The 25,368-nt window shown below is 35.1% G+C and overlaps 1 protein-coding gene across 3 annotated transcripts in view; it reads right to left on the bottom strand.

Moving 5' to 3' along the window:
• Positions 1 to 25,368, bottom strand: part of SUCLA2 (succinate-CoA ligase ADP-forming subunit beta) — a 54,268-nt gene that overhangs the window by 14,550 nt on the left and 14,350 nt on the right. For all 3 annotated transcript variants that reach the window (XM_044249730.1, XM_044249732.1, XM_044249733.1), the window contains exons 2-6: positions 24,689 to 24,869; positions 13,501 to 13,600; positions 12,933 to 13,095; positions 2,734 to 2,862; positions 1,435 to 1,573 (exon numbers count right to left, since the gene is read on the bottom strand). In XM_044249730.1, the coding sequence (XP_044105665.1) occupies positions 1,435 to 1,573; positions 2,734 to 2,862; positions 12,933 to 13,095; positions 13,501 to 13,600; positions 24,689 to 24,869 (712 nt within the window). The remainder of the gene's footprint in view (positions 1 to 1,434; positions 1,574 to 2,733; positions 2,863 to 12,932; positions 13,096 to 13,500; positions 13,601 to 24,688; positions 24,870 to 25,368) is intronic.

Genomic DNA, 25,368 nt, shown 5'->3' with positions numbered 1-25,368 from the left:
CTCTCCCCCTCTCTCTCTCTGATAAATAAATAAAAATCTTAAAAAAAAAAAAAAAAGAATATAACTAGAAGTATAAAAGTGAAAGATGATCTACAAATGCTTAAGAGATTAAAATGTCCAAAGTGACTTGAAACAAATCCAATAAATTACAATTGTTAATATAAATGATCAAGAAAAGGGAGGAATGGGGTAACTGGGTGATGGGCATTAAGAAGGGCACATAAGGGGCGCCTGGGCGGCTCAGTGGTTAAAGCCTCTGCCTTCAGCTCAGGTCATGATCCCAGGGTCCTGGGATCGAACCCCACACCGGGCTCTCTGCTCCGCAGGGAGCCTGCTTCCTCCTCTCTCTCTCTGCCTACTTGTGATCTCTCTCTGTCAAATAAATAAATAAAATCTTTAAAAAAAAAAAAGAAGGGCACATAAGGGGCGCCTGGGCGGCTCAGTGGTTAAAGCCTCTGCCTTCAGCTCAGGTCATGATCCCAGGGTCCTGGGATCGAACCCCACACCGGGCTCTCTGCTCCGCAGGGAGCCTGCTTCCTCCTCTCTCTACCTGCCTCTCTGCCTACTTGTGATCTCTGTCAAGTAAATAAATAAAAATATTAAAAAAAACAGAAGGGCACATAATATGATGAGCACTGGGTATCATATGCAACTGATGAATTATTGAACACTACATCTGAAACTAATGATGTACTATATGTTGGCTAATTGAATTTAAATAAAAACAAATAATCAAGAAAAACAAGCTACAATAATGCAACTTATATTTTTATAACTTATATATATAACTTTATAATTTTTATAACAATAAAACAAATATACATGGAAACTGTAATAATTCAGAATCTTTAAATACATGCAAAAGAAAAGGTATCAAAGTAACAAGCTAATCTTACTTCTCCGGTGGATAAAAATATTAAAAGGACTCAAGTATCAAAGTCTACCCTCTGTATAATAAAGATCCATGATGACTCTAAAGTCTGAAACTTGTGAGAGACTAAGATGGCTAATTTCCATAACTACAGCCAATTACTCACTGCCACACCGGATACTCTAATCAGCACTGCCCAAAAGAACTTTCTGCAATGATGGCAATATTCTATATGCGTGCTATCTAATGTGGTAACCACATGCAGCTACTGAACAGATGAAATGTGACTAGTTTGACTGGGGAATATTTTAATCACATATCATTTTAATTAATTTTAATTGCCACATGTGGCTAATAGCCCCCATAAGGTACAGTATAACTTTAAAACCCTCCCCGTGTGTTTAATAGGTATCTTTAATATTTGTTCACATTCATTCTATTTATTTTAAAGTAGTTTCTACATAGGAATGCCTTCACTCCATTATGAGTTAAACTTCCCTAATGAAACATATGATTGGTAAATAAATATATCATTAATGTTTGATTAAAAAAAGATACCTTACCAGATCCATCTGAATCCTCTACCATTGGATTTATTTCTACCATAGTTGCATCATATTTCAGGAAAAGATTGTAAAGCTTGACCATATTTTCTGCCGCAGAATCCACAATATTAGGTGGAAATCCCATCTTCTGTGCAAGCTGAAATTCATTTGTCTCTTTATTATAGTATATTCAATCAACATTAAATTCTTGTAAATAAAAAACCTTATAATTCATCATTAAAATGATAAGCATGAATCATTTGTAGTCCCCAAACATGAATGACTAAAATAGCAGCTACTACTACTAAATGGTTAAACAAAACTTTTTATTCAAAATTCTCACAAGGCAAGTAGTATGCTCATTTTACAAATGAGAAAGAAATTTCGAAAGGTCAAGTGACTTGCCATTTGCCTAGATTCCAGTTCCAGTGTTTATTCCATAGCCTCCATACTGCCTCTAAGGCTTACAGTAAACCTAAACTGAAAGAAGAGGCTTATATTTTATTAAAACGACATATAAAATATGGACTGACAATCCCAATAGTCCAAATGATAGCAAAAATATTAAATCATCTGATCTTACCTTTTAGGTAATTTATGAAGAATATCTACCAAGCAATGAGGACACAAAATCAGTCTAACTGCATTCATTCAAAAAATCTACTAAGCACCTAATACAAGTGAAGCCCAAAAGATATAGGTACTTTAGCTATGAATCTAATAGAAGAGTTTATAGTCCTGAGCAGAAATCCCTAACTAGATATACCTGAAGAGGTTTTTTAAAAATACATATCCCAAGGTCATAAGGTCATAACTGAGAAGTTCCAGTTCACAAGTTCTATAATGGACCAAGCCATCTGTAACTTTTGAAGTTCCATAAGCAATTCTGAACCACTGGTATGGAAGTTCCATGTCTGTATGTTTATTCTAACTGCTGCCACTGCTCAAAAACACTATGGAGGACGTTCACCTTTTTTCCAACTGCTATCCAAGGCTGCAATACATTTGAATTTTAATTACAGAAAATCTTAAATTCTTTAAGGGTGAATATGGTTTTTGTAAAAAATCAAATGCCAATAAAGCAGATAATCAAGCTAAGAAATGTCATTTTCTATTAAGACTTATTTCAGGAATGCCTGGGTGACTCAGTTAGTTAAGCATCTGTCTTCAGCTCAGGTAATGATCCCAGAGTCCTAAGATAGTTTCGTCAATCACTTCACTTACTCAAAGTTAATTCTCTTTCTTTCTTTCTTTTTTTTTTTAAGTATTACAATTATCCAATAAAGCTAGACAGAAATTTTTCAGAATACAACATACCCGGACAGCTTGTTCCTTCTTGATGCCTTCTACAATATCAATAGGTTCTTTAAATATGGCCTCAGGAGTCTCAGCAGCAACATCTTCAATGTTGACACCACCTTGAGAACTTCCTATTAATACAGGACCCTACCAGGAGGGGGAATGGACAAAACATCTAGATTTTATTATGGACCCTTCATTAAATGTTAAAACCTATTTATGCACACTACCAGACTTATGCATTTATCACTCCTCACTCCTATTTTTAGATTTCCCAGAGAATTTCTCTTTATACTTCCTGCACAGTGCCCCTTTATAAGTATTCATTTGAAATGAAGGCAAAGAAGTAAAAAAAGTAAAGGAAGACAAGAGCTCACCTGTGAAGGAAAAATATTAAAAATATACACAAAACTCACACCAAATAAGTTAATATAAATACATATATATAAAATATAATCTGTGCATTATTTCTTAAGAACTGAAGGGCAATTAAAATATTATTTAAAGAACATTTTCAAAAGATCATAAAAAAGATACTGATATTTAAAAAGAAAAGTCTAATGAATTAAAGATTTTATAAGCTCTAGACGTACTGCAAGTTAATAAAAAAGAAAGTTACCTACCTTGAAAGAATAATTCTGGCTATTATCATGGATAATATAAGAAGGTAAGATACAAATACTAAATAACTAAATTAACTTTTAAGTCCTCTAAAACCCAGACAAGAAAAATCTTGGGAGCAAAATAATCTAATAGATTTGTTAATTCACACACAAAACTGGAAATAACCTTAACATGCAAAAACAAGGAAGTCATAAAATCGTATTACCGAAGATTATTTAATGATATAGGAAAATGATCTCAGCAGTGTTACATGGGAAAAAATTAAGAAAAACTCTAGAATCTATTCTCAATTGTTTGGGTTTATTTTAACATAAAGTATGTCTAAAAGTGCCCCTACTCACTAATCACATAAACTGAAAAAAAGATGGGAAACCATTAAATGTTAAGACTTTTATTATTTTGTGTCACTATTCCATACCCTCCCAATCTTTTTTTTACAGTGAACATAGTATTCTTAATGGGGGGGGGGGCAAGGTGATTTTCATGGGAAAAAGGCAAAAACAAAAACAAAAGACTATTTTCACTTTTCTATCCCAGCAATTAGTGTGCTTAAGTAACAAAATCATCTCAAGACATAATGTAAAGGAATAGTATTGTATTCATTACTGTCTGGAGAACAAAACAGTCCTTCAAATCCTCAAAATAAGGCAACAGCCAGAGGAAAAGAAATAACCTATTACTTTTTAAGAGCATTAACTGTTACTTAGGTGAAAAATGACTTAAAAAATAGTACCAGTCTCCATGGAGAAAAACTGGTAGGCTGAGAAACAGGTGGATGGGACATTTATATTTCCTTGTAGATCTTCATACCCTTTAAATTTTATATTATGGGATTAGAATTCAATATGCATGTATAATAGTTTGGCTGGCCTTTGTCCCCAGTGTCTGGACAACCTTTAAACCTTCCACTACATCTCACAGTTTATGCTAATGAAGTGACTCATGGTCGGCCCCTAGTTAATACAAAGGAGATGACTCAGGTAGGCCCCAGGCTAGGACAGAAAGACAAATGCTGTGATTAGAGGTTTTGGAGCTTTGAACCACATGATATCTGCACACCCTTCTGGGAGGAAAGGGGGTATTAAGTATAACCAAGCAGCCAATGATTTAATCAACTGTACCTACTTAATAAAGCACCCCTCTAAAACTATGGACATCAGCATCAGAAAGATGGTAGATTAGGAAGCCCTAGACCTCATTCTCCCACAGAAACCCAAACTTAACAATATATGATCTGAATTCTTATTCCCTTCTATGAGAAGAAATCTCTTTATGAGAATACCAGAAACCAATTAGGAAATTGTAGTACCTCAAGTTCAAATGCAATGAAACAGGTAAGAAAGTCATTTCATTTCATCCAAGTCAGCCCCCTCCCCTAGGTTGACACAGCTAAAGATCAAGAGAAATAGCCCAATGCCATTTCTTCCTTGGGAGAAAAGGGGGAAGTTGAATGCATATCTAACATTACTGCTTTTCAGGCAGCTATGAAAACTACTAATCAATATCGTTGATGAATATTGATGCAAAAACTCTCCACAGAACACTAGCAACCAATTTCAGTAACACACTAAAAGGATTATACATCATGAATAAATGGTTTCTATCTCACCTGACTTAAAAGACTGACTGGGAAAAGCATACTCTTACTGGTTGTGGGGGAAACACGACACAATGAGAACAAAAAAGAGCTCCCCATCTTAGGATGCTGTGGAAATTGTAATACTGCACCACAGAACTTGTAATACTGCAGAAAGAAGTCAACATAGCCCTCAGAAGTTGGGAAAAAGCACCCAGCTCAGGGACTTTTTTTTTTTTTTAACAACTCAAGGAACTAGAAAAAGAACCTAAACTCAAAGTTAGCAGAAAGAAGGAAATAATTAAGATTAGAGAATAAATAAATAAAATAGAAAATAGAAAAAATTAATAAAACTAAGAATTGGTTTGTTAAAAAGAGCAACAAAATTTACAAACCCTTAGGTAGACTAATTAAAAATAAGAAAAAACTAAAACAACGAAAATTAGAAATGAAGAGAAGATATTACAAATGGATACCACAAAAATAAAAAGGATCATTCAAGTCTACTATTAATAATTACATGCCAACGAACTGGATAACCTAGAAGAAATGGAAAAATTCTAGAAACAAATGAACCAAAAATGAGTCCTAAAGGAAAAAAAAAAAACCCTAAATAGACATATTAGAAGGAGATTAAATCTGTAATTAAAAAACCTCACAACAAAGAAAAGCCCATGACCAAAGGGCATTACTGAAGAATTCCACCAAATATTTAAAGAACTAACAGCAATCTTCAAACTTTTCCAAAAAACTGAGGAGAGGGGAACACTTCCAAACTCAAGAGAGCTCAGCATTGATCAGACAAAGATACTACAAGAAAACTACTAATTGATATCGTTGATGAATATTGATGCAAAAACTCTCAACAGAACACTAGCAACCAATTTCAGTAACACACTAAAAGGTTTATACATCATGAATAAATGGAATTTATTCCTGGAATGCAAGGATGGTTCAACATTCAAAAATCAAAGTAATTCACCACACTAACAGATTCAAGTTTTTGATGCAGAAAAAGCATTTGAAAAAATTCAATATCTTTTTATAAAAACACTCAACTAGGAATAGAATGAATTACCTCAACATAATAAGCTATACATAAAAAACCCACAACCAACATACACTCAATGGCAAACAACTGAAAGCTGCCTTCTAAGGTCAGGAAAAAAGTCAAAGGTGCCCACTCTTGCCACTTTCTTCAACATAGCATTTGGAAGTCCTAGCCAGAACAATCAAGCAAGTAAAAGAAATAAAAGGCATCCAAATAGGGAAGGAAGAAGTAAAATTACCTCTGTTCACAGATAACATGATCATGTATACAGATACCCTGACGAACCCACAAAAAACTAAGAACTACAAAATGAATTCAGCAAAGTTAAAGGTACAAAAATCAACGCACAAGTATGTCTTGCATTTCTATATACTAACAATGAACAATCTGAAAAGGATATTAAGAAAATGATCCCATTTACAATAGCATCAAAAAGAATAAAATACTTAAGATAAGCTTAACCAGAAAGATAAAAAACTTGTACACAGAAAATGATATAACAGTGCTAAATGAAACTGAACAGGACACAAACAGAAAGACATCCTGTGTTCATGGATTGGAAGACTTAATATTGTTTAAATGTTCAATACTACTGAAAGCAATCTACAGATTAAATGCATTCCTTATTGGCACATTTTCCCAGTGCACTCTTGTGTCCATCATCCATTTTCTGCAAAAATAGAAAAAAACCTTAAAATTCATATGGACTCTCACAGGACCATGAAAAGCCAAAATAATCCTGACAAAGCAAAACAAAGCTAGAAGCATCATACTTCCTGATTTCAAACATATTATAAAGCTATAGTAATCAAAACAGTACGGTTCTGGCATAAAGATAGGACATAAAGACCAATGTAACCAAATAGAAAATCCAGGAATAAATCCCCATGCATATGGTCAAATGATCTCTGACAAATGTGCCAGGCTATACAATGAGGAAAGGATAGTCTCTTCAGAAAATGGTGTTGGGGAAACAATATCCACATGCAAAATAATGAAGGTGGACCCTTATTTTACACCATATGCAAAAATTACCTCAAGATGGATTAAAGACCTACATATAAGAGCTGAAACTGCAAAACTTCTAGAAGAAAACATAAGGGGAAAACTTCATGACCTTGGATTTGGCAATAATTTCTTAGCAATATTTCTTTGGCAATAATTTCCTTTGCCCAATTTAAAAATGGGCAAAGGACTTGAACAGACATTTCTCCAAAAAAGATATGGATCTTCATCAGCTTAGGATACTGTAACAAAATGCAGTAAACTCGGTGGTTTAAACAACAGACATTTATTTCTCACAGTTCATGGTTCACACCCATACTAACCTCCTTATCAAATGGTTATTCAGCCACACCCTCCATATTCTTTTCCAAATAGCTTTCTCACTTTTTGCAGTATAGGCAGACTGAGAATTTTCCAAATCCTTTTAAACTCTGATTCCTTTTTGCTTAGCTAAGCAATTCCTTCTTCATTTCTCTTTTCTCACATTTTACCAATAAGCAGTCAGAAGGAACCAACCTGCTTCCTCAATACTTTCTTTATAATCTCCTCAGCTAAACATTTATCCCTCCCAATTCTACCTTCCACAAAACATTAGTAGAACATAAACACAATTGAGTCAAGTTCTTTGCCACTTTGTAACAAGGATCACCTTTTTTCTATCATTCTTTATTTCAGGCTGAGACCTCAAAAAAATGGCCTTTACTATCCATATGGATATTTATACTAACATTCTATTTATGAATATTTATATATTTTCTAATAAAATGGAGGTTTTCTCTATAGCTCTTTTCTTTGCGCTCTCACCGGAATCATCTTTAACGGTCCCTTCATGATAATCCCAGCTTTTTCTACCACGTACCTCAAAACTCTTCCAGGTTTTACCCTTTACTGAGTTCCAAAGCCACTTTAGTGTTTTTATGTATTTGTTATAGCAGCACCCCACTTCACTGTATCAACATCACCTTACCTAAACCTAATTACCAAAGGAATCACCTCCAAACATATCACATTAGGGGATAAAGCTTCAACATGGGAATTGGGGTGGGAGATAAACTTCAGTCAGTAACAAGAGCCAACAAGTATAAGAATGGGTGCTCATTATCATTAATCATTAGAGAAATGCAAATCAAAACCACAGTGAGGTATCACCTCACACCCATAAAGGATAACTTCTGTTTTTTAAAAAAAAGGCATTGGTGGATGTAGAGGAATTGGAACTCTTGAACACTGTTGGTAGAAATGTAAAATAATGGAGCTACCGTGGAAAACAGTATAAGGTTGCTCAAAAAATTAAATACTGTATTATCATATAATCCAGCAATCCCACTTCTAGGTATATCCAAAAGAACTGAAAACAATAACTCAAACAAGTATCTGCACACCCCACATTAACTGCAACATTATTCAAAATAGCCAAGAGGAAGAAACCTGAATGTTCATCAAGAGATGAAAAATAAGAAAAATCATATATACATACAATGGAATATATTCAGCCTTTTAAAAAAAAGGAAATCCTGACCCATGCTAAGCATGAACTTTGAAGACTATTACACTAAGTATAATGAACCAGTCACAAAAAAGACAAATACTGCATGATTCCACGTACATGAGGTTTAACTACATCTAAAACAATCAAACAAACTCTTAAAAACAGAAAGTAAAATGGGATTGCCAGGCGCTAAAAAAAAGCAGCAGAAGGAGAGCTGTTCGTTCAATGGATATAGTTTCACTTCCTTTCTCGAAAGGCAGTTCATAATTATAAGCTTTTACAAAGAACTAAAAGGGGGGGGAATACAGATTTAAGAAGACCATGTATGACTAATATCATGCTATTGAAGTAGAATATAGGTAAATTAATGTACAGATAACCTCAAAATATAGTTTTATACAACAAATGAGGTAGAAAACAACAAACTTTTAAAATATTTTAACATTTTTATTTTATTTTATTTAAGATTTTATTTTATTTATTTGAGAGAGAGAGAACAGCAGAGGGAGAGGGAGAAGCAGACTCCTGCTAAGCAGGGAGCCCAATACAGGGCTCAATCCCAGAACCCTGGGATCATGACCTGAGCCAAAGGCAGACGTTTAACCATCTGAGCCACCCAGGCACCCCTGGACATTTTATTTTAGTTTTACCTTTTTAAAAATATCTATTGATAAGAACAATTAAGAGCCACAAAGAAGGCGGCACTATTAAAGGGGAAAAGATATTAAATTCTCACTGAAGTAATGATTAAGTCTCCAAGAGTTAGCTGTAAGTTGGGAAAAAAGACAAAAAAACAAAATATGAAATAATAGTATAGAAAAGAAAGTGAACAGATTCTCTGTGTATTAATTCCCTAACCGGTTAGAAAGAAACCCCAAAATTATAGGCAGCTGATCAGAAGAAAGCTTACATAGGTAAATATATATCAATTAAAACAATGACTATAGTTTTGCATTTGGTCATGACTGCTGAATGCATGCTGTTTCCGTTTAAACAACTGGTTTTAAGTTTAAATTTTAGTAATAAACTTTCAGAACTACTTAAGTTCTAGCAAATAGTTGTAAATTCAAATAAATTAATAATGCTATTTTCTCTTTCTTAACCTAAATTCTTCTTTTCTTTGGTCCTACAAAAATTTTTGCCTTAAAATAGATCTGAATTTGAAATATGACAAGTCACTTAATAAAAATGTCTTTTGAGAATAATAAAAGTGGGGTGTCTGGGTGGCACAGTTTGTTAAGCATCCAGCTCTTGGTTTCAGCTCAGGTCGTGATCTCAGGGTCAGGAGATCAAGCCCCACGATGGGCTCCACACTCAGCACAGAGACTGCTTAAGACTTTCTCTCCCTTGGGCACCTGGGTGGCTCAATGGGTTAAAGCCTCTGCCTGCAGCTCAGATCATGATCCCAGGGTCCTGGGATCAAGCCCTGCATTAGGCTCTCTGCTCAGCAGCAAGCCTGCTTCCTCCTCTCTGACTGCCTCTCTGCCTACTTGTGATCTCTGCCTGTCAAATAAATAAATAAAATCTTAATTAAAAAAAAAAGAAAAAGAAAAAGAAAAAGAAAAAGAAAAAGACTTTCTCTCCCTCTCCTTCTGCCCCCGACCCCCTCACTCTCTCAAATAAATCTTAAAAATAATAATAATAATAAATAAAAGTATGGAAAATAAAATTTGCAATTCTTGAAGCATTTGTTATCTATTCCAGGCAAAGTAAAAAAACTCTATATGGTTAAATGCACCACTTATTTATAGCAGATTACAATGTTTTACTAGACAAAAAATATTAAAATAGCAAATGTAATTTGCTAAATTAGATTTGTTCAGCCCAAAAGTACCCAGTAGGTACTGGGAAAACGTTAAGAAATATAATTTTGAAAAAGTGCCAATACAGAGTAGGTACTTAAACTGATTTTTTTGACATACCTTCCCTATGGTAAATATCTACCCAAGCTTCCTGATGTAACACATACTAAGAAGACCAATAGATCCTATGATATACTCCTAAAAAGAAATAAGGAACAAAAACAATTTTTAATCATCAGCTGACTTCTATAAACAGAACTTTAATTCAATCAAATATGTTTGTTTCTTTTTAAATAGACTGATCTTTTTTTTTCTTAGAGTTCCCAAAATGCTTGCCATATCCCCAAAGGCAACATCAACCAACACTACATTGGTTTAATGCAATTAACATCAAAGAACACTTGGCCCAATGGTTTTATTGGTACTATCAAATTTTTATTTTTCTAATTTTTTTTAAAGATTTTATTTATTTATATGAGAGGGAGGGAAAGAGGGAGCTAGGGAAATAGAGAAAGAGAGCACAAGTTGGGAGAGGAAAAGACAGAGAAAGAGGGGGAAAAGCAGACTCCTGGCTGAGCACAGAGCCCAACACAGGGTTCAATCCCATGACCTGCGTCAAAGTTAGACACTTAATTGACTGAACCACCCAGGCACCCCATTGGTACTATAAAATTTTAAGTCTCAGTTATTACAACTATGCAGTGTGAAATAAAAACATTTTTCCCACACAAGACTCAGAGAGTTCTCTAAAAATTCAAGTCCTTAAAATGAACTCAAATTTGATCCTCTTCCATAATACATTTGATTATGACTCTTCTCTCAGTGGTCATTATATTTTTAATAAAGTATTTTCAGTGTGTTATAGTTGTATCTTTAATAACACATATTCAGTTTGCCATATTTACTCCAATCAAAATGAGGTACTCTGAATGTTTAATATTATAGGACTCATAACTGTAAAACAAAAAGTAAAAATAAAATAACTAACAAAATGAAACATGTTGATAGACAACCTCAATGGAAAAGAAAATACAGTGAAAATAAGTGAATTTGTAAAAATATGGTTTTTGTAAATGTGTGTATTATATAAGGTTATTGTCATAAGACTTCTAAAGAAACTAACAAAACTAAATTCTACCACATAGAGAAACCTATATTGGTAAAGTCATCACTTACAAATAAAACTATGTCTTTTATCCTATATATTCTGAGTGGGTTTTTACTACCATCTAGTGTTATATCTTAAGAAATACTTTCTTGCAAAAATTAAGTTACAAAAGACACTTTACAATATTACTCAAACATTACTAGATTTAATTAACTGTAGGGAAAAAAAATTACAGTATAGAAAATAGCTATTTTTTTTTTAAGATTTTATTTATTTATTTGACAGAGAGAGATCACAAGCAGGCAGAGAGGCAGGCAGGTAGAGAGAGAAGGAAGCAGGCTCCCGGCTGAGCAAAGAGCCTGATGCAAGGCTCGATCCCAGGAGTCTGCAATCATGACCCGAGCCGAAGGCAGCAGCTTAACCCATTGAGCCACCCAGGCGCCCCAAGAAAATAGCTATTTTTAAAAAGCTGTCTTATGTAAGAAACCTATTTTCATTACTCTTAAAATTTTTGTTTTATTACTAATTGTGTAATTGTGTAATGTACATCAAATCCTTTCTAGGGCTTCCAAATACATACTCAAGTTGCTTCAAAAGACAAAGTAGCTACTACAAAGATTCAGCCCATTAAATCTAGCCAATGCATTCAAAAAGCCAGATAGTTATAGTATAAAATGTTTATCAATGTTCTCTCAATCCCAAGAGGTCTATGAAAGGACTTCCTCCTCACCTGACACCTTAAATACTAGCATTTTAGTTTCCATACAGAGAGAAAAGCAAAGGTATGGTTATGCTCCATAGAATCATATTGTTTGCTATTGAATGTCAGTCATCCTTCAACTTGCCAAACACCAAAATGCCTAGTGAAATAAACCCCAAACCATTTAAAAAAAAAAAAAAAAAACCACCAAGAGGTTGAAAAGGAAGAAGATGAAGCCATGGAAACACATTCTTTTAGTGGGTTCAGAAACTATCTTTGTTAAAAGATTTTACTCTGCTAGAAATTATTTTCTCAGGCACCTGGGTGATTCAGTTGGTTAAGCGACTGCCTTCGGTTCAGGTCATGATCCCGGGAGTCCAGGGATCAAGTCCCGCATCCGGGAGTCCAGGGATCAAGTCCCGCATTGGGCTCCCAGCTCCATGGGGAGTCTGCTTCTCCCTCTGACATCCCCTGTCATGCTTTCTCTCTCTCCCTCAAATAAATAAATAAATTCTTTTAAAAAAGAAAAAGAAATTATTTTCTCAGTCTATGGAACCTAGAGATAAATCCAAAGGATTTAAGCTGCTTTTAGTAAATTAACAATTTAGAAGTCCTATGGATTCTATTTCAGCAAGGTTTTGCCTACAGCTTTTTAAACCACAATATTACATATTAAATTTTATATCATTAACCATGCAGGGTTTTTTTTTTTTAAATGACACAAAAATATTGTGCTCAAGACATATACAAATAAGATTATGGATCATACCTTTAAAATCCTTCCCATACAAACAGAAATAATCAACCTTTGAAACTGAATGTAATAAAATCATCCTGAAGGTATCACGTCTACATTACTCACTTGAAATGACCTTTCCATTGTTATTGCAAAGTAGTATTCTCTCCGGGGATATCTTCTCTCACAAACCAATACTTGATTGCATATTCTGCCTTTTTCTCCTGTTTGCTTGGTAAACAACTTTTTCCCAATCATTTGTGAGGAAACAGCTTTTGCTTCTTCTGGACTGAAAAAAGAAAAAGAACTCAAATTTTTCTTCTTCTCCAACTGAGAAGAACAAAAACATATGACAACCAAAATTTTATCTCACTTAATATTTATTTTAATTTTTTTTAAAGATTTATTTATTTGAGAGAGAGAGAAAATACAACAACGGGGGGAGAAGCAGGGAAGAGAAACTCAAACAGACTCTGTGCTTAGTGCAGAGCCCCACATGGGTCAATCCCAGGACCCTGAGATCATGACCTGAGTCAAAATCAAGAGTAGGACACTCAACTGATAGAATACCCAGGAACCCCGCTCATTTAATATTTAAATTTCAGTATTTTCACCAATTCAATAATAAGGGATAATTTTTAAAATATATTTTTTCTTTAATAGTGATGATTTTTCTTTAAAAAGCAGGACTTACGAGAAAACTATCTTCACTCCTCCTTTGAGGCCACTCTCAAATGTTCCTTTTCCTCTACCACCAGCTAAAACCTGTGCCTTTATCACAACGTCTTTTGAACCTAGAAGAAAAACACTTCCATTAGATAAGCAGCATGGAATTGCATGCAAGATGTTACTGTTATTAAGCATATATATTAAGTGATGTTTTTAAATGCAGTAAAAACTCATTTACCCACAATGTCAAAAAATGTAGTCCACATATATAATTTTTCTAGATTAGAACATTAAAACATTCACCATCTAAAGATCCACAAGTTAAAAAATTAGCCATTCATATGATACCATTTCTTAAAGTAGACTGAAAATAATTTTACTTTTCCTTAACACTGAGTATCTAATGCTTTGGAAGATATTAAAAGTATAAAAATCAAGACTCAAATGACTTCCCAACATTTCCCTCCCTTTCTGTCCACATGTAAAATTGCTATCCTGTGAAAATTTGAGTTAAAAATGCTACTCTGAGCAGAATATACATTATAACTTAAGGGAAAACTGCCAGTACTGATACCAACTTATATTGTTCTAGTAACAGAAAGACTTGTTAATACACATTCTTGAGCTATACTGTTATGAGGAGTATTATCAGAAGTTAAACTATATTTATCAGAAGATTCAGGGATGTTACATTTATAAGTCTTAAATTTTTAATTTTTATAATACTTTAAAAAAATTTTTAATGAAATTTTTAAAATAAATACCCTGAATTTTTCTTCTTTAACAGGTAGACTGATCTCTCTTCTATCTTCCTCTTTCTAATGTGCTGAAGAAAAGCAGCAAACCAGCTGGTTAACCTGGGTACCCTTCATCATTCATGGTCCAAGGCTACTCCTCTTTGAGGGGCATTCTCGGTCTCCCCAGACACAGAGAATTTCAGAATCTCCTCATTTTGCCTCTTATAGCATTTTGCCTATACTAGCAGTGCAACACTTATATTACATTATGGCAAAATAATAACCTTATCCTTATTGGTCACAATCCCAAAGCAGTCCCTCGTATGTAACTACCAATCCATGCACACACCATACAGAATGTGGGGACTCTCACCTAATCAGATAAACCAACAAAATCAAAGAGGTAACAAACACAGTTTCTGATAAAACCAATAAGAACTGACCTAAAGTTTACACCTAAACAATTATTTAAAAAGAATGTTTAGAAAATTTATGATGTAAATGAGTCTACATTTAGAAATTAGAAGAAGGCCCTTAAGTCAGTCAAGGATGTTTTTTAAAAAGCCATCTTTTTCACACCCCATACCCATCTTTAAAATTTACACAGAATCTTAACCACTCCTCATCACCTAGTTTGAACCCTGGTCCCAATCACCATTCTATCTCACCTAGATTACCCCCGTCCCTGACAGTATTCTGAGAGAGCACATCGCTCCTCTATTTAAAACCTTACAGTGAATGCCCATTTTACTCAAAGTGAAAGTCACACTCCTTACAATGACCTACAAGGACCTATATAATCCTCCAGTACCCTTACTATTTGTATCTCCTATAACCTCCTCATCGTTCACTCCACTCCAGCTACACTAGTCTCCACTGTTCCCAGGCATACTTCCACCTTCGGGATTTGGCTCTAATGCTCCCTCCGCCTGGAATACTCTTCTCTTCATCAGGTATAGGAATCCTCTGCTTTTCAAAAGTTGGCATTACACCACTTCACTTTTACAGAAGACCTACATCAGTTACCTGTTTTCACTAAGGAAAAGAAATCCAAAAGTGATCTTTACTTCTGTAAAAATATCAGTGTTGAATTTGCAGAGAGCCTTTAGAGAGGTAGCACAAAAGTGGCCAAGCTCTTTACCCAGAACTATACTCAGCATCCAGCCACCAAAGCTTTGAACTGTGCCTGTGAGCATCTGTGCGTTAGCCTAGGAAGGATCATTTACTGGGTCTGAGAATGTCTGAAATTTTTTCCTCATAATTAATGCTAACTTCTTTCACTTTATGCCATTTTGGCCTACAAAAGGTTTCACAAGAATGCTCTACTTTCAGATACCAGAAGACACCTGTAACCACTTGAGAAAGGTCCACATTCCTCTCAAATTTTTCTTCTTCCATCTCATTATCCATTAGGCTTACCCTGATCATTTTATTTAATAGTACAACCTGCCCATCAGGGACCAATCCTCTTTACCCTGTTTATTTATTTTCCATAGAATTCATCACCTTCAAACACAATATATAATTTTCTCATGTTTACCATTTATTGTTTTGCTCCCCCACTAGAATACAGGCTCCAAAAGGGCAGAATCTTCGTTGTGTTCACTGATGTTCTCAAGCTCCTGGGAGCGTTCCTAGCATATATTTTCTGAATGTTGAATAAAAGAACACATAAAAATGGAAAGAATTCTTGCATACCTTGATTTTCCACTGCTCTTTTAAAAACTTAGAACTGGAAATACTGGGACCGACAAGTAAAGCTGATTAGAAATGCCTGGTTTACACAAGACAGACCCTTTTCTATCTGCCACAGTCCCCACCATTCCCAGGTAAAAACAACTAATATTAGATGAAGAACAGACAAAACTTTAAAAATGTCCTTAAAATGAACAATAATTTTCTTATTAGAAAGAAAACAGGTAGCCTCTGGGACAATGGCAAATTACAGAGTTCATGCCCAAACTAAAAGGAGGAACCACTAGTCATTTTACCTGTTTCTGGTTACCTGGCTTTTCCAGTACTTTAGAAATATTCTTTTATATCCAAAGAGAATAAATGTAATCCCAACAGTGTAAATATAACATAAATGGGCAATAGTTAAACTGGTGATTTGCTAGGCTAAATTCAAACATTCCTAACATTAAACTGAGAACTTAAAACATTGACCCATTAGAGTAATAAAGCTCTACTTTTTCAAAATACATTTTACAAAACAAGAAGTCTCTTCCTCCACAAAGTGTCAATTTCCTTTCTTTAGGAATATAAATTCCTTAAGGGCAGAGAAGATTCCTCAAAAGTTCCTTCTAAAAAAGCCCCTCACAACAAAAGAAACACCAAAAAAATTTAATGAATACAGTTTCATCAAGACAAGAGGGATTACAAGAGAAATCTGAGGACAACTGATTGAAACAAAGATTTTATTTAATTCCATTAATTCATTAAACAATTACATCTATATACCAGTTACTTGCTGGAGCCACAGATCTACCAATGAGCAAGAGAGACCTACCTGCCCTTAGAGAGCTTACAGTCTTACTAGATTTGGCCCTTTGCTCTAGTCAGACAAGACCTTTAATGGATTCCAAGGTTGTCTTTAAAATATAGTCAATACTCTCCTAGCTTTAGTTAGTCATAAATGTCTTAAACATTCTTCATTATATATAGTCATTAATAAAGCACTGAGGAGAAAAAAAAGAAGGCAAAGTCCTATTTTATGCCTTTGGAATCTCCCTCCAGGCTGTTATTCATTAATTGGCAACCTTTGCACATGTTTATTCAGTCAGACAAAAATTCCACCTTAATTATACTAGAATCCTATAATTAAGACTAAAACACAGAACGGCTGAGTAAATAAAAAAACAGACTAATCTATACTGACTGTAAGAGACTCACTTTAGATCTAAGGACACAAACAGATGAATAAAGATATTGCATGCAAATGGAAACCAAAAGAAAGCTCGGGTAGCTATACTTATATCAGACAAAATCAACTTTATAACAAAGACTGTATCAAGAGACAAAGAAGGGTATTCCATAATGATAAAAGGGTCATTCCAACAATGGGACGTATCAAGGGTGTTACATAATGATAAAGGGGTCAATCCAACAATGGGACATATCATTGGTAAATATTTATGCACCCAACATAAGAGCTCCTAAATATATAAAGCAAATGTTAACAGACATAAAGGGGGAAACAGACAAGCAATACAATTAATAGTAGGGGATTTCAATACCCACATACATCAAACAATAGATCACCCAGACAGAAAATCAATAAGCAAACACAGGCCTTAAACAACATATTCAACCATGGTCTTAATATATATATACAATGTTCCATTCAAAAGCAACAATACATATTCTTGTCAAGTGCATATGGAACATACTCTAGGAGAGATCACATGGTAAACCACAGAACAAGTCTTAATAAATTTAAGAGGACTGAAATCACATCAAGCATTTTTTCCAACCACAATGGTATGAAACCAGAAATCAATTAAAGGAAGAAACCTGGAAAATTCACAAATATATGGAGACTAAACTGCATGCTGTCAATGGGTCAAGGAAAAATCAAAAAAGAAATTAAAAAATACATTGAGACAAACAAAATGGAAATATACCAGAATTTATGGAATCAGCAAAAGCAGTCTAAGAATTCACAGTAATAAAAGCCTATCTCAAGAAATAAGAAAAATCTCAAACAAATTAACTCTGCACCTCAAGAAACTAAGAAAGAAGAACAGATGAAGCCCAAAGTTAGTAGAAAAAAGGAAATAACCAAGGTTAGAACATAAATAAAATGGAGATTAAACAGACAATGGAAAAGATCAATGAAAGTAAGAGCTTCTTCTTCAAAAAGATGAACAATATGACAAACCTTCAGTTAGACTTACCAACAAAAAAAAAAAGAGTGGATTCATAAAATCAGACACAAAAAGATATTACAACTGAACAGTCAGAAATACAATACAAAGGATAAGAGACTATTATGATCAATTACATGACAACAAATTGGACAACCAAGAAGAAATAAATTCCTTGAAACATACAACCTACCAAGACTGGGTTATGAAGAAACATAAAATCTTAACAGATAACCAGTAAGGAGATTGAATCAGTAGTAAAAATCCTCCCAACAAATGACGGTCCAGATCCAGATGGCTCACTGGTGAATACTACCAACATTAAAAAAAGAGTATCAATCCTTCTCAAACTCTTCCAAAAAATAAAAGAGGTAGGAATTCGTTTTACAAAGCCAGAATTACCCTGATATCAAAACCAGACAAGGATGCCACAAGCAAAGAAAACTACAGACCAATATCCCTGATGAACATAGACATAAAAATAGTCGACAAAATATGAGCAAACTGAATACAACAATACATTAAAAGAATCATATATACCTTCATCAACTGGGATTTAATCCAGGGATGAAGACTGATTTAACATCTACAAATCAGTCACTGTGATACACTTTACTAATAAAATGAAGGGTAAAAAATATATGATCATCTCAACAGATGCAAAAAAAAGCATTTGGCAAAATTCAACATCCATTTATGTAAAAACCTCAACAAGGCAGTATAGATGGAACATACCTCAACATAATAAAGGCATCTATGGCAAGCCCACAGCTGAATATCCAACTCAACAGTGAAAAGTTGACAGCTTTGCCTCTAAGATCAGCAACAAGAGCAACAGTTCTGCCACTTAAACACAGAACTGGGAGTCCTAGCTATAGCAATTAGGCAAAAAAAGAAATAAAAGGCATCCTAACTGGAAAGGAAGAAGTAAAACTGTTCACTATTTGCATATGACATGATATTATATATAGAAAACCTTTTTTTTTTTTTAAAAAAAAGATTTTTATTTATTTATTTGACAGAGAGAGATCACAAGCAGGCAGAGAGGCAGGCAGAGAGAGAGGAGGAAGCAGGCTCCCCGCCGAGCAGAGAGCCCGATGCGGGCCTCGATCCCAGGACCCTGAGATCACGACCCGAGCCGAAGGCAGCGGCCCAACCCACTGAGCCATATATAGAAAACCTTAAAGATTCCATCAAAAACCATTAGAATAAATGAATTCACTAATACTGCAGGACACAAAGTCAATACACAAAAGTCAACTGCATTTCTATACATTAATCAGGAACTATCAGAGAAATTTTTTCAAAAAGTCTCATCTACAACTGCAGCAAAAGAATAAAATATCTATGGATAAATTTAACCAAGGAGGTAAAAGACCTGTGTACTGAACTGTAAGCATTAAAGAAATTGAAGAAACTGAAGAAATTAATTAAAGAAATTGAATTTCTTTAAAGATTAAAGAAATTGAAGAAGACAAAAATAAATGGAAAGATATTCTATACTGAAAAATTGAAATAATACAGTTAAAATATGTCCATACTACCCATAGCAATCTACAGATTCAATCAATCCCTATCACAATTCCAATGGCATTTTTCACAAAATTGTACAATCCTAAAATTAGTATGGAACCAAAAAAACAACCCCAAGTAGCCAATGCAATCTTGCAAAAACAGAAAAAAGCTGGAGATACCACACTCCTGGATTTCAAACTATATTACAAAGCTACAATAATCAAAACAGTATACTACTCACATAACAAAACAAAACAGAGAGCCCAGAAATAAACCATATATACATGGTCAATTAATTTATCAAAAAGGAGCCAGGAATATAAAATGTAAAAAAGATAGTCTCTTCAATAAACGGTGTTGGGAAGGGGCGCCTGGATGGCTCAGTCGGTTAAGCATCCAACCCTTGATTTTGGTTCAGGTCATAATCTCAGGGTCCTGGGATCAAGCCCTATGTTGGGCTCCACACTCAGCAGGGAGTCTACTTGGAATTCTCCCTTCCTCTCTCCCTCACCCCACACTTGCTCGCTTTCTGTCTAAAAATAAATAAAACTTTAAGTTTTTAAATAAATAACTAAAAGAAATGATGTTGGGAAAACTAGACAGCCATATGCAAAAGCATGAAAGTCAACCACCATCTTACACCATACAGAAAGATTAACTTGAAGTGCATTCAAGACTTGAACGCAAGACCTAAAACTACCCCATAAAATTCGAAGAAGAAAACAGACGTGGCCAGCTCTTTGACATTATGTCTTGGTGATAATGTTTCCAATCTGACACCAAAAGTAAAAGCAACAAAAGCAAAAATAAGTGGGATATGTCCAATTAAAACACATCTGCATACCAAAGGAAATCATCAACAGAATAAAAGAGCAACCTACTGAGAGAAAATATTTGCAAATCATACCATAATCATAACTCTAACAATATGGATAGTGTCAATATCCATATATCCAAAACATTGTTTTGAGAGAGTTGTTGAGAGAACTCAAACAACTCAACTATAGGGAAAAAAAAGTGATTAAACAACAGGCAAGACATTTTTCCAAAGACATACAAATGGCCAGCAGACATATAAAAAAGATGCTCAAAATCACTATTTATCAGGGAAATCCAAATCAAAACCAGAAAAAGATGTATCTCATACTTGCTACAATGGCTAGTATAGAAAAAAGACAAGGAATAACAAGTGTTGATGAGGATCTGAAGCAAAGGGAACATTCATGCACTGTTGATGGGAATATAAATTGGTGCAGCCTTGTGGAAAACAGTAAAGAGATTCCTCAAAAAAATTAAAAATAGAACTATTATATGACACAGCAGTTTCACTTCTGGATATTTATCTGAAGAAAACACTAACTTGAAAAAATACATGTACCCCATGTTCACTACAGCATTATTTACAATAACCAAGATATGGAAACAATATCCCTTGATGGATGAATGGGTAAAGAAATTATGGTATATGCACATGGGGTGTGTGTGTCTGTCTGTGTGTGTACTCAGTCACAAAAAAAGAGTAACACTTTGCCATTTGCAACAACATGGATGTGGATCTGATGGCTAAGAAAGCCAGAGAAAGACATATTCCATATGAATGGAATCTTATATATGAATTGGAAAACAAAACAAAACAACTAAGCCCATAGATACAGAGAACAGATTGGTAGCTGCCAGAGGGAGTGGGTAGGGAATAGGAAAAATGGATGAAGGCAGTCAAAATTAAAGAAAAAAAAGAAAAAGATGGGACTTAAGACCCATTTCAAACTTCTAACCTCATAAGATATAAGAGTAAGTTTATGTTTTAAGCAATTAAATAATATGTAGCAGATATAAGTACTATTATTCATGAAATTTAGAATTTGGCAATTAAAGTCTACTCTAAGGATCAACAAAATATGCAAAAAAGACAGACTAGTCAGGCAACATAAATTTCACTAGGTTGAACAATTTTCAAGCAACAAAATGATTACATTGTGTCGATTTCAAACATGGAAAGTCAATTCAGTTGCAATTCTATTTAGGGTAACAGAGAAACTAAGATGTATTTGTAGCTGAACTATGTATTACGGTTTCCCCTTTTAAAATTCTATGAAGCACAGCTTTTAATAGTTCCTCTGAAAATTAGAACAAAAATGGGAGAAACTTCCCAAGCCTAAAAGATATTATTCTTGGCAATACAGAATCATGAAATCAATGAGATGTCTACTACAGACTTATCATTAAAAATGGATATGGGGGGGGGGGGGGCGCCTGGGTGGCTCAGTGGTTAAGCTGCTGCCTTCGGCTCAGGTCATGATCTCGGGGTCCTGGGATCGAGCCCCGCATCAGGCTCTCTGCTCAGCAGGAAGCCTGCTTCCTCCTCTCTCTCTGCCTGCCTCTCTGCCTGCTTGTGATCTCTGTCTGTCAAATAAATAAATAAAATCTTTAAAAAAAAAAAAAAAATGGATATGGGGGAACCTAAGTGGCTCAGTTGGTTAAGACTGCCTTCAGCTTAGGTCAGGATCTCAGGGTCCTGGGATCAAGTCCCACATCAGGCTCCTTGCTCAGCGGGGAATTGGCTTCTCCCTCTGCCTGATGCTCCCCCCTGCTTGTGCTCTCTCTCTCTCTCTCTCTCAAATAAATAAATAAATAAAATCTTTTTTTAAAAAAATGGTTATGAGGGGACGACTGGGTAGCTCAGTTCATTAACTGTCTGCCTTCAACTCAAGTTGATTCCAGGGTCCTGGGATAGAGTCCCGCATTGGGTCCCTTGCTCAGCAAGAAGCCGCCTTCTCCCTCTGCCTGCTGTTCCCCCACCTGTGCACACACAAGAGCACTCTCTCTGACAAATAAATCTTTCCAAATAATAAATAAATAAGTAAAAAAAAAAAAAAAGAAAATTGATTATGAAAAGGGGAGCCTCGGTGGCTCAGCTGTTTAGACCTCTGACTCTTGATTTTGGCTCAGGTAATTACCTCAGGGTCCTGGGATCAAGCTCTGTGTCAGGCTCCATGTTCAGCAGGGAGTCGGCTTGAGATTCTCTCTCTCCCTCTACCCCTACCTCTGTGCATGCTCTCAATCTCTCTCTCTCTCTCTCAAGATAAATAAATCTTTTAAAAAATGGATATGAGAAAACCAGTCTATTAACACACACACACACACACAGGAAAAGAAAAGAAACTATAGATTTCTTCCCAACCATTCTTCCATCCCTAACTTCAATTTTTCACAACAGGCAAAACTAGCCTCCAGGCCAGTGTATCCAACTTTTTTCACATCACGATATACACAGAAAATTATAGAATTTGTAGGGAATACTGGGGAAAGAGGCCAGGGCTATTTCAGGAGGAGTCACCAGTTGTAGGCTCAGTGCCCCCAGACCCCATGCTAACTCATGGAACTGAGGGCAAGCAAGTTTGCCCCACCTGTAATGCATTTATATCTCACTGTTTCAACTGGTGATGTAAGAGTTCTAATAAATGGGAATTAATACTTTGTGAGTTGTTCAAAAATTCAAGAAGCAAAGTAGCCAAAATCAAAATTAGGAATTGCTAGCTAGATGGACAGAGCCAGGTGTATTTCTAAGGCACCTTATACCATACCTTATTAGATCCTATAAGCAACATTTTCTGACATTAATGACTCCCAAACAAACGACAAAACTGTCCTCAACATCTTCATAGTAGCTGCTAAATATATCTTTTAAAAGTAGCATTTCGGAGCGCCTGGGTGGCTCGGTATGTTAAGCCTCTACCTTCGGCTCAGGTCATGATCTCAGGGTCCTGGGATCGAGCCCTGCATCAGGCTCTCTGCTCAGCAGGGAGCCTGCTTCCCTCTCTCTCTCTGCATGTCTCTCTGCCTACTTGTGATCTCTGTCTGTCAAATAAATAAATAAAGTCTTTTAAAAAAAAGAAGAGACTAAGTATTTATTTATTTTTTTTTTTTTTAAAGTAGCATTTCTGGGGGCGCCTGGGTGGCTCAGTTGGTTGGACGACTGCTTTCAGCTCAGGTCATGATCCTGGAGTCCCGGGATCGAGTCCCGCATCGGGCTCCCAGCTCCATGGGGAGTCTGCTTCTCCCTCTGACCTTCTCCTTGCTCATGCTCTCTCTCACTCTCTCTCTCTCAAGTAAATAAAAAAAAAAAAAAAAAAACCTTAAAGTAGCATTTCTGGGGCACCTGGGTGGCTCAGTGGGTTAAAGGCTCTACTTTCAGCTCAGGTCATGATCCCAGGGTCCTGGGATCGAGCCCCGCATCAGGCTCCCTGCTCAGTGGGAAGCTTGCTTCCCCCCCTCTCTCTGCCTGCCTCTCTGCCTGCTTGTGATCTCTGTCTGTCAAATTAAAAAAAAAAAAAAAAAAAAAAAATCCTTACAAAAATCATTACAAATGTAAAGTGAAGGATACCTTCTAAAGTCAGTATTTTTTAATTATAAGATTAATATAAATTAACAAAATTCAAATTAACAAAAGCTATTTAGTTTTCTGTTAGCAATAAAAGTCTTAACTAATAAACATGGGCAAGTACTTAATTCATTTAACAAATATCAATAGATCTTGATTATGTAAGTGTCAGGTACTCTTCTTCTAAGAGTTTAGGATATATCACTGGACAAAATAAGACAAAGAAACCCTGCTCTCATGGAGCTTACAGTCTAGCACTCAGCTTCGCCCCTCCCTCCTACCACCCTGGTTCCATACTTTTCCTATCAAGAGAAAGCTGGGGGAGTTTTATTAGGCCTCTTTACAACCATATAAACAGCTAAGATTTTCTTCACTATTTTCTTGAAGAATCATCACAGACACCAGTCTTTTAAGCTTTAGAATATTAAACAGAACTTTCTTCCCATAATTATACTCCAACTAAAGACAGGACTTTAAAGGCTTCCTAATGCCAATACAATTGGTTCTTAAGTTACTAGCTCTATGGGAGCTCAAAATAATCTCATAATTGCAGAATGTCAACAGTCATAAAGTTCCACCTTCCCTTTTAAGTAAATAAAATTTATTTTTTAAAAAATAAAACAAAACCTATAAACTGTTATAAACTTAAGTAAAGTTTACATCTTATCAGAAGTGCCCATATCAAAGTGGCCTAAGTTTTTCTTAAGTTAGTACCTAATTTTTTGGCAACTGCATAAGCTTCATCTGGTGATTTTGCCACATGTCCTTTGGGAATGGAGACACCAGCTTCTTGCAACAATTCCATACTCATGTATTCATGTAGTGAGAGATTCCTTTGTTGCTGCTGCTGTATTTGGAGTCCATGGTTGTTAAAAAATCCAGAACTTCCCAGAACCTAAAGAAATTGGGGACATATTATATATGACAGTAATTTGGAACTTATTAAAAACACTTTCTCAAAATACTTTTTTATATACAGTACTTGGTTCTTTATAACTATAATAAAACTGTTATGTTAAACCATCAAAGAATAATATTCAGAATACCTAAATTATAACCTAAGAGCTAACCTACCAGCTAAATATCAAATGTTACCCTTGTAGTTTTAACTATTTTCTCATCACGTCTAGTCTTACTTTTTATTTGAGCTCCATTACCATATCCCTAATGACCTACAGAGCATTTCTACCTCAATGCCAAATTCAGCAAATCTAAAACCAACCTCATCTTTTCCAACAAACCAAAAATCCTTCCCATTTTCTTCTCTCCATCATTCTTCCAGCACCTAACAAATTGCTTGGCACTAGATATACGGTAGTTAGTTGAGTGATAGTTGAGTGATTCCTCTTTCAAACACATAAGACTAAACCCTGGTTTCATCTGTAGTGATCACT

The sequence above is a fragment of the Neovison vison genome, chromosome 5 (genome assembly GCF_020171115.1).
Source record: "Neovison vison isolate M4711 chromosome 5, ASM_NN_V1, whole genome shotgun sequence".
NCBI classification, from domain to species: domain Eukaryota; kingdom Metazoa; phylum Chordata; class Mammalia; order Carnivora; family Mustelidae; genus Neogale; species Neogale vison.
The sequence above is the reverse complement of the archived record's forward strand: the minus strand, read 5'-3'. Positions and strand labels throughout refer to the sequence as shown.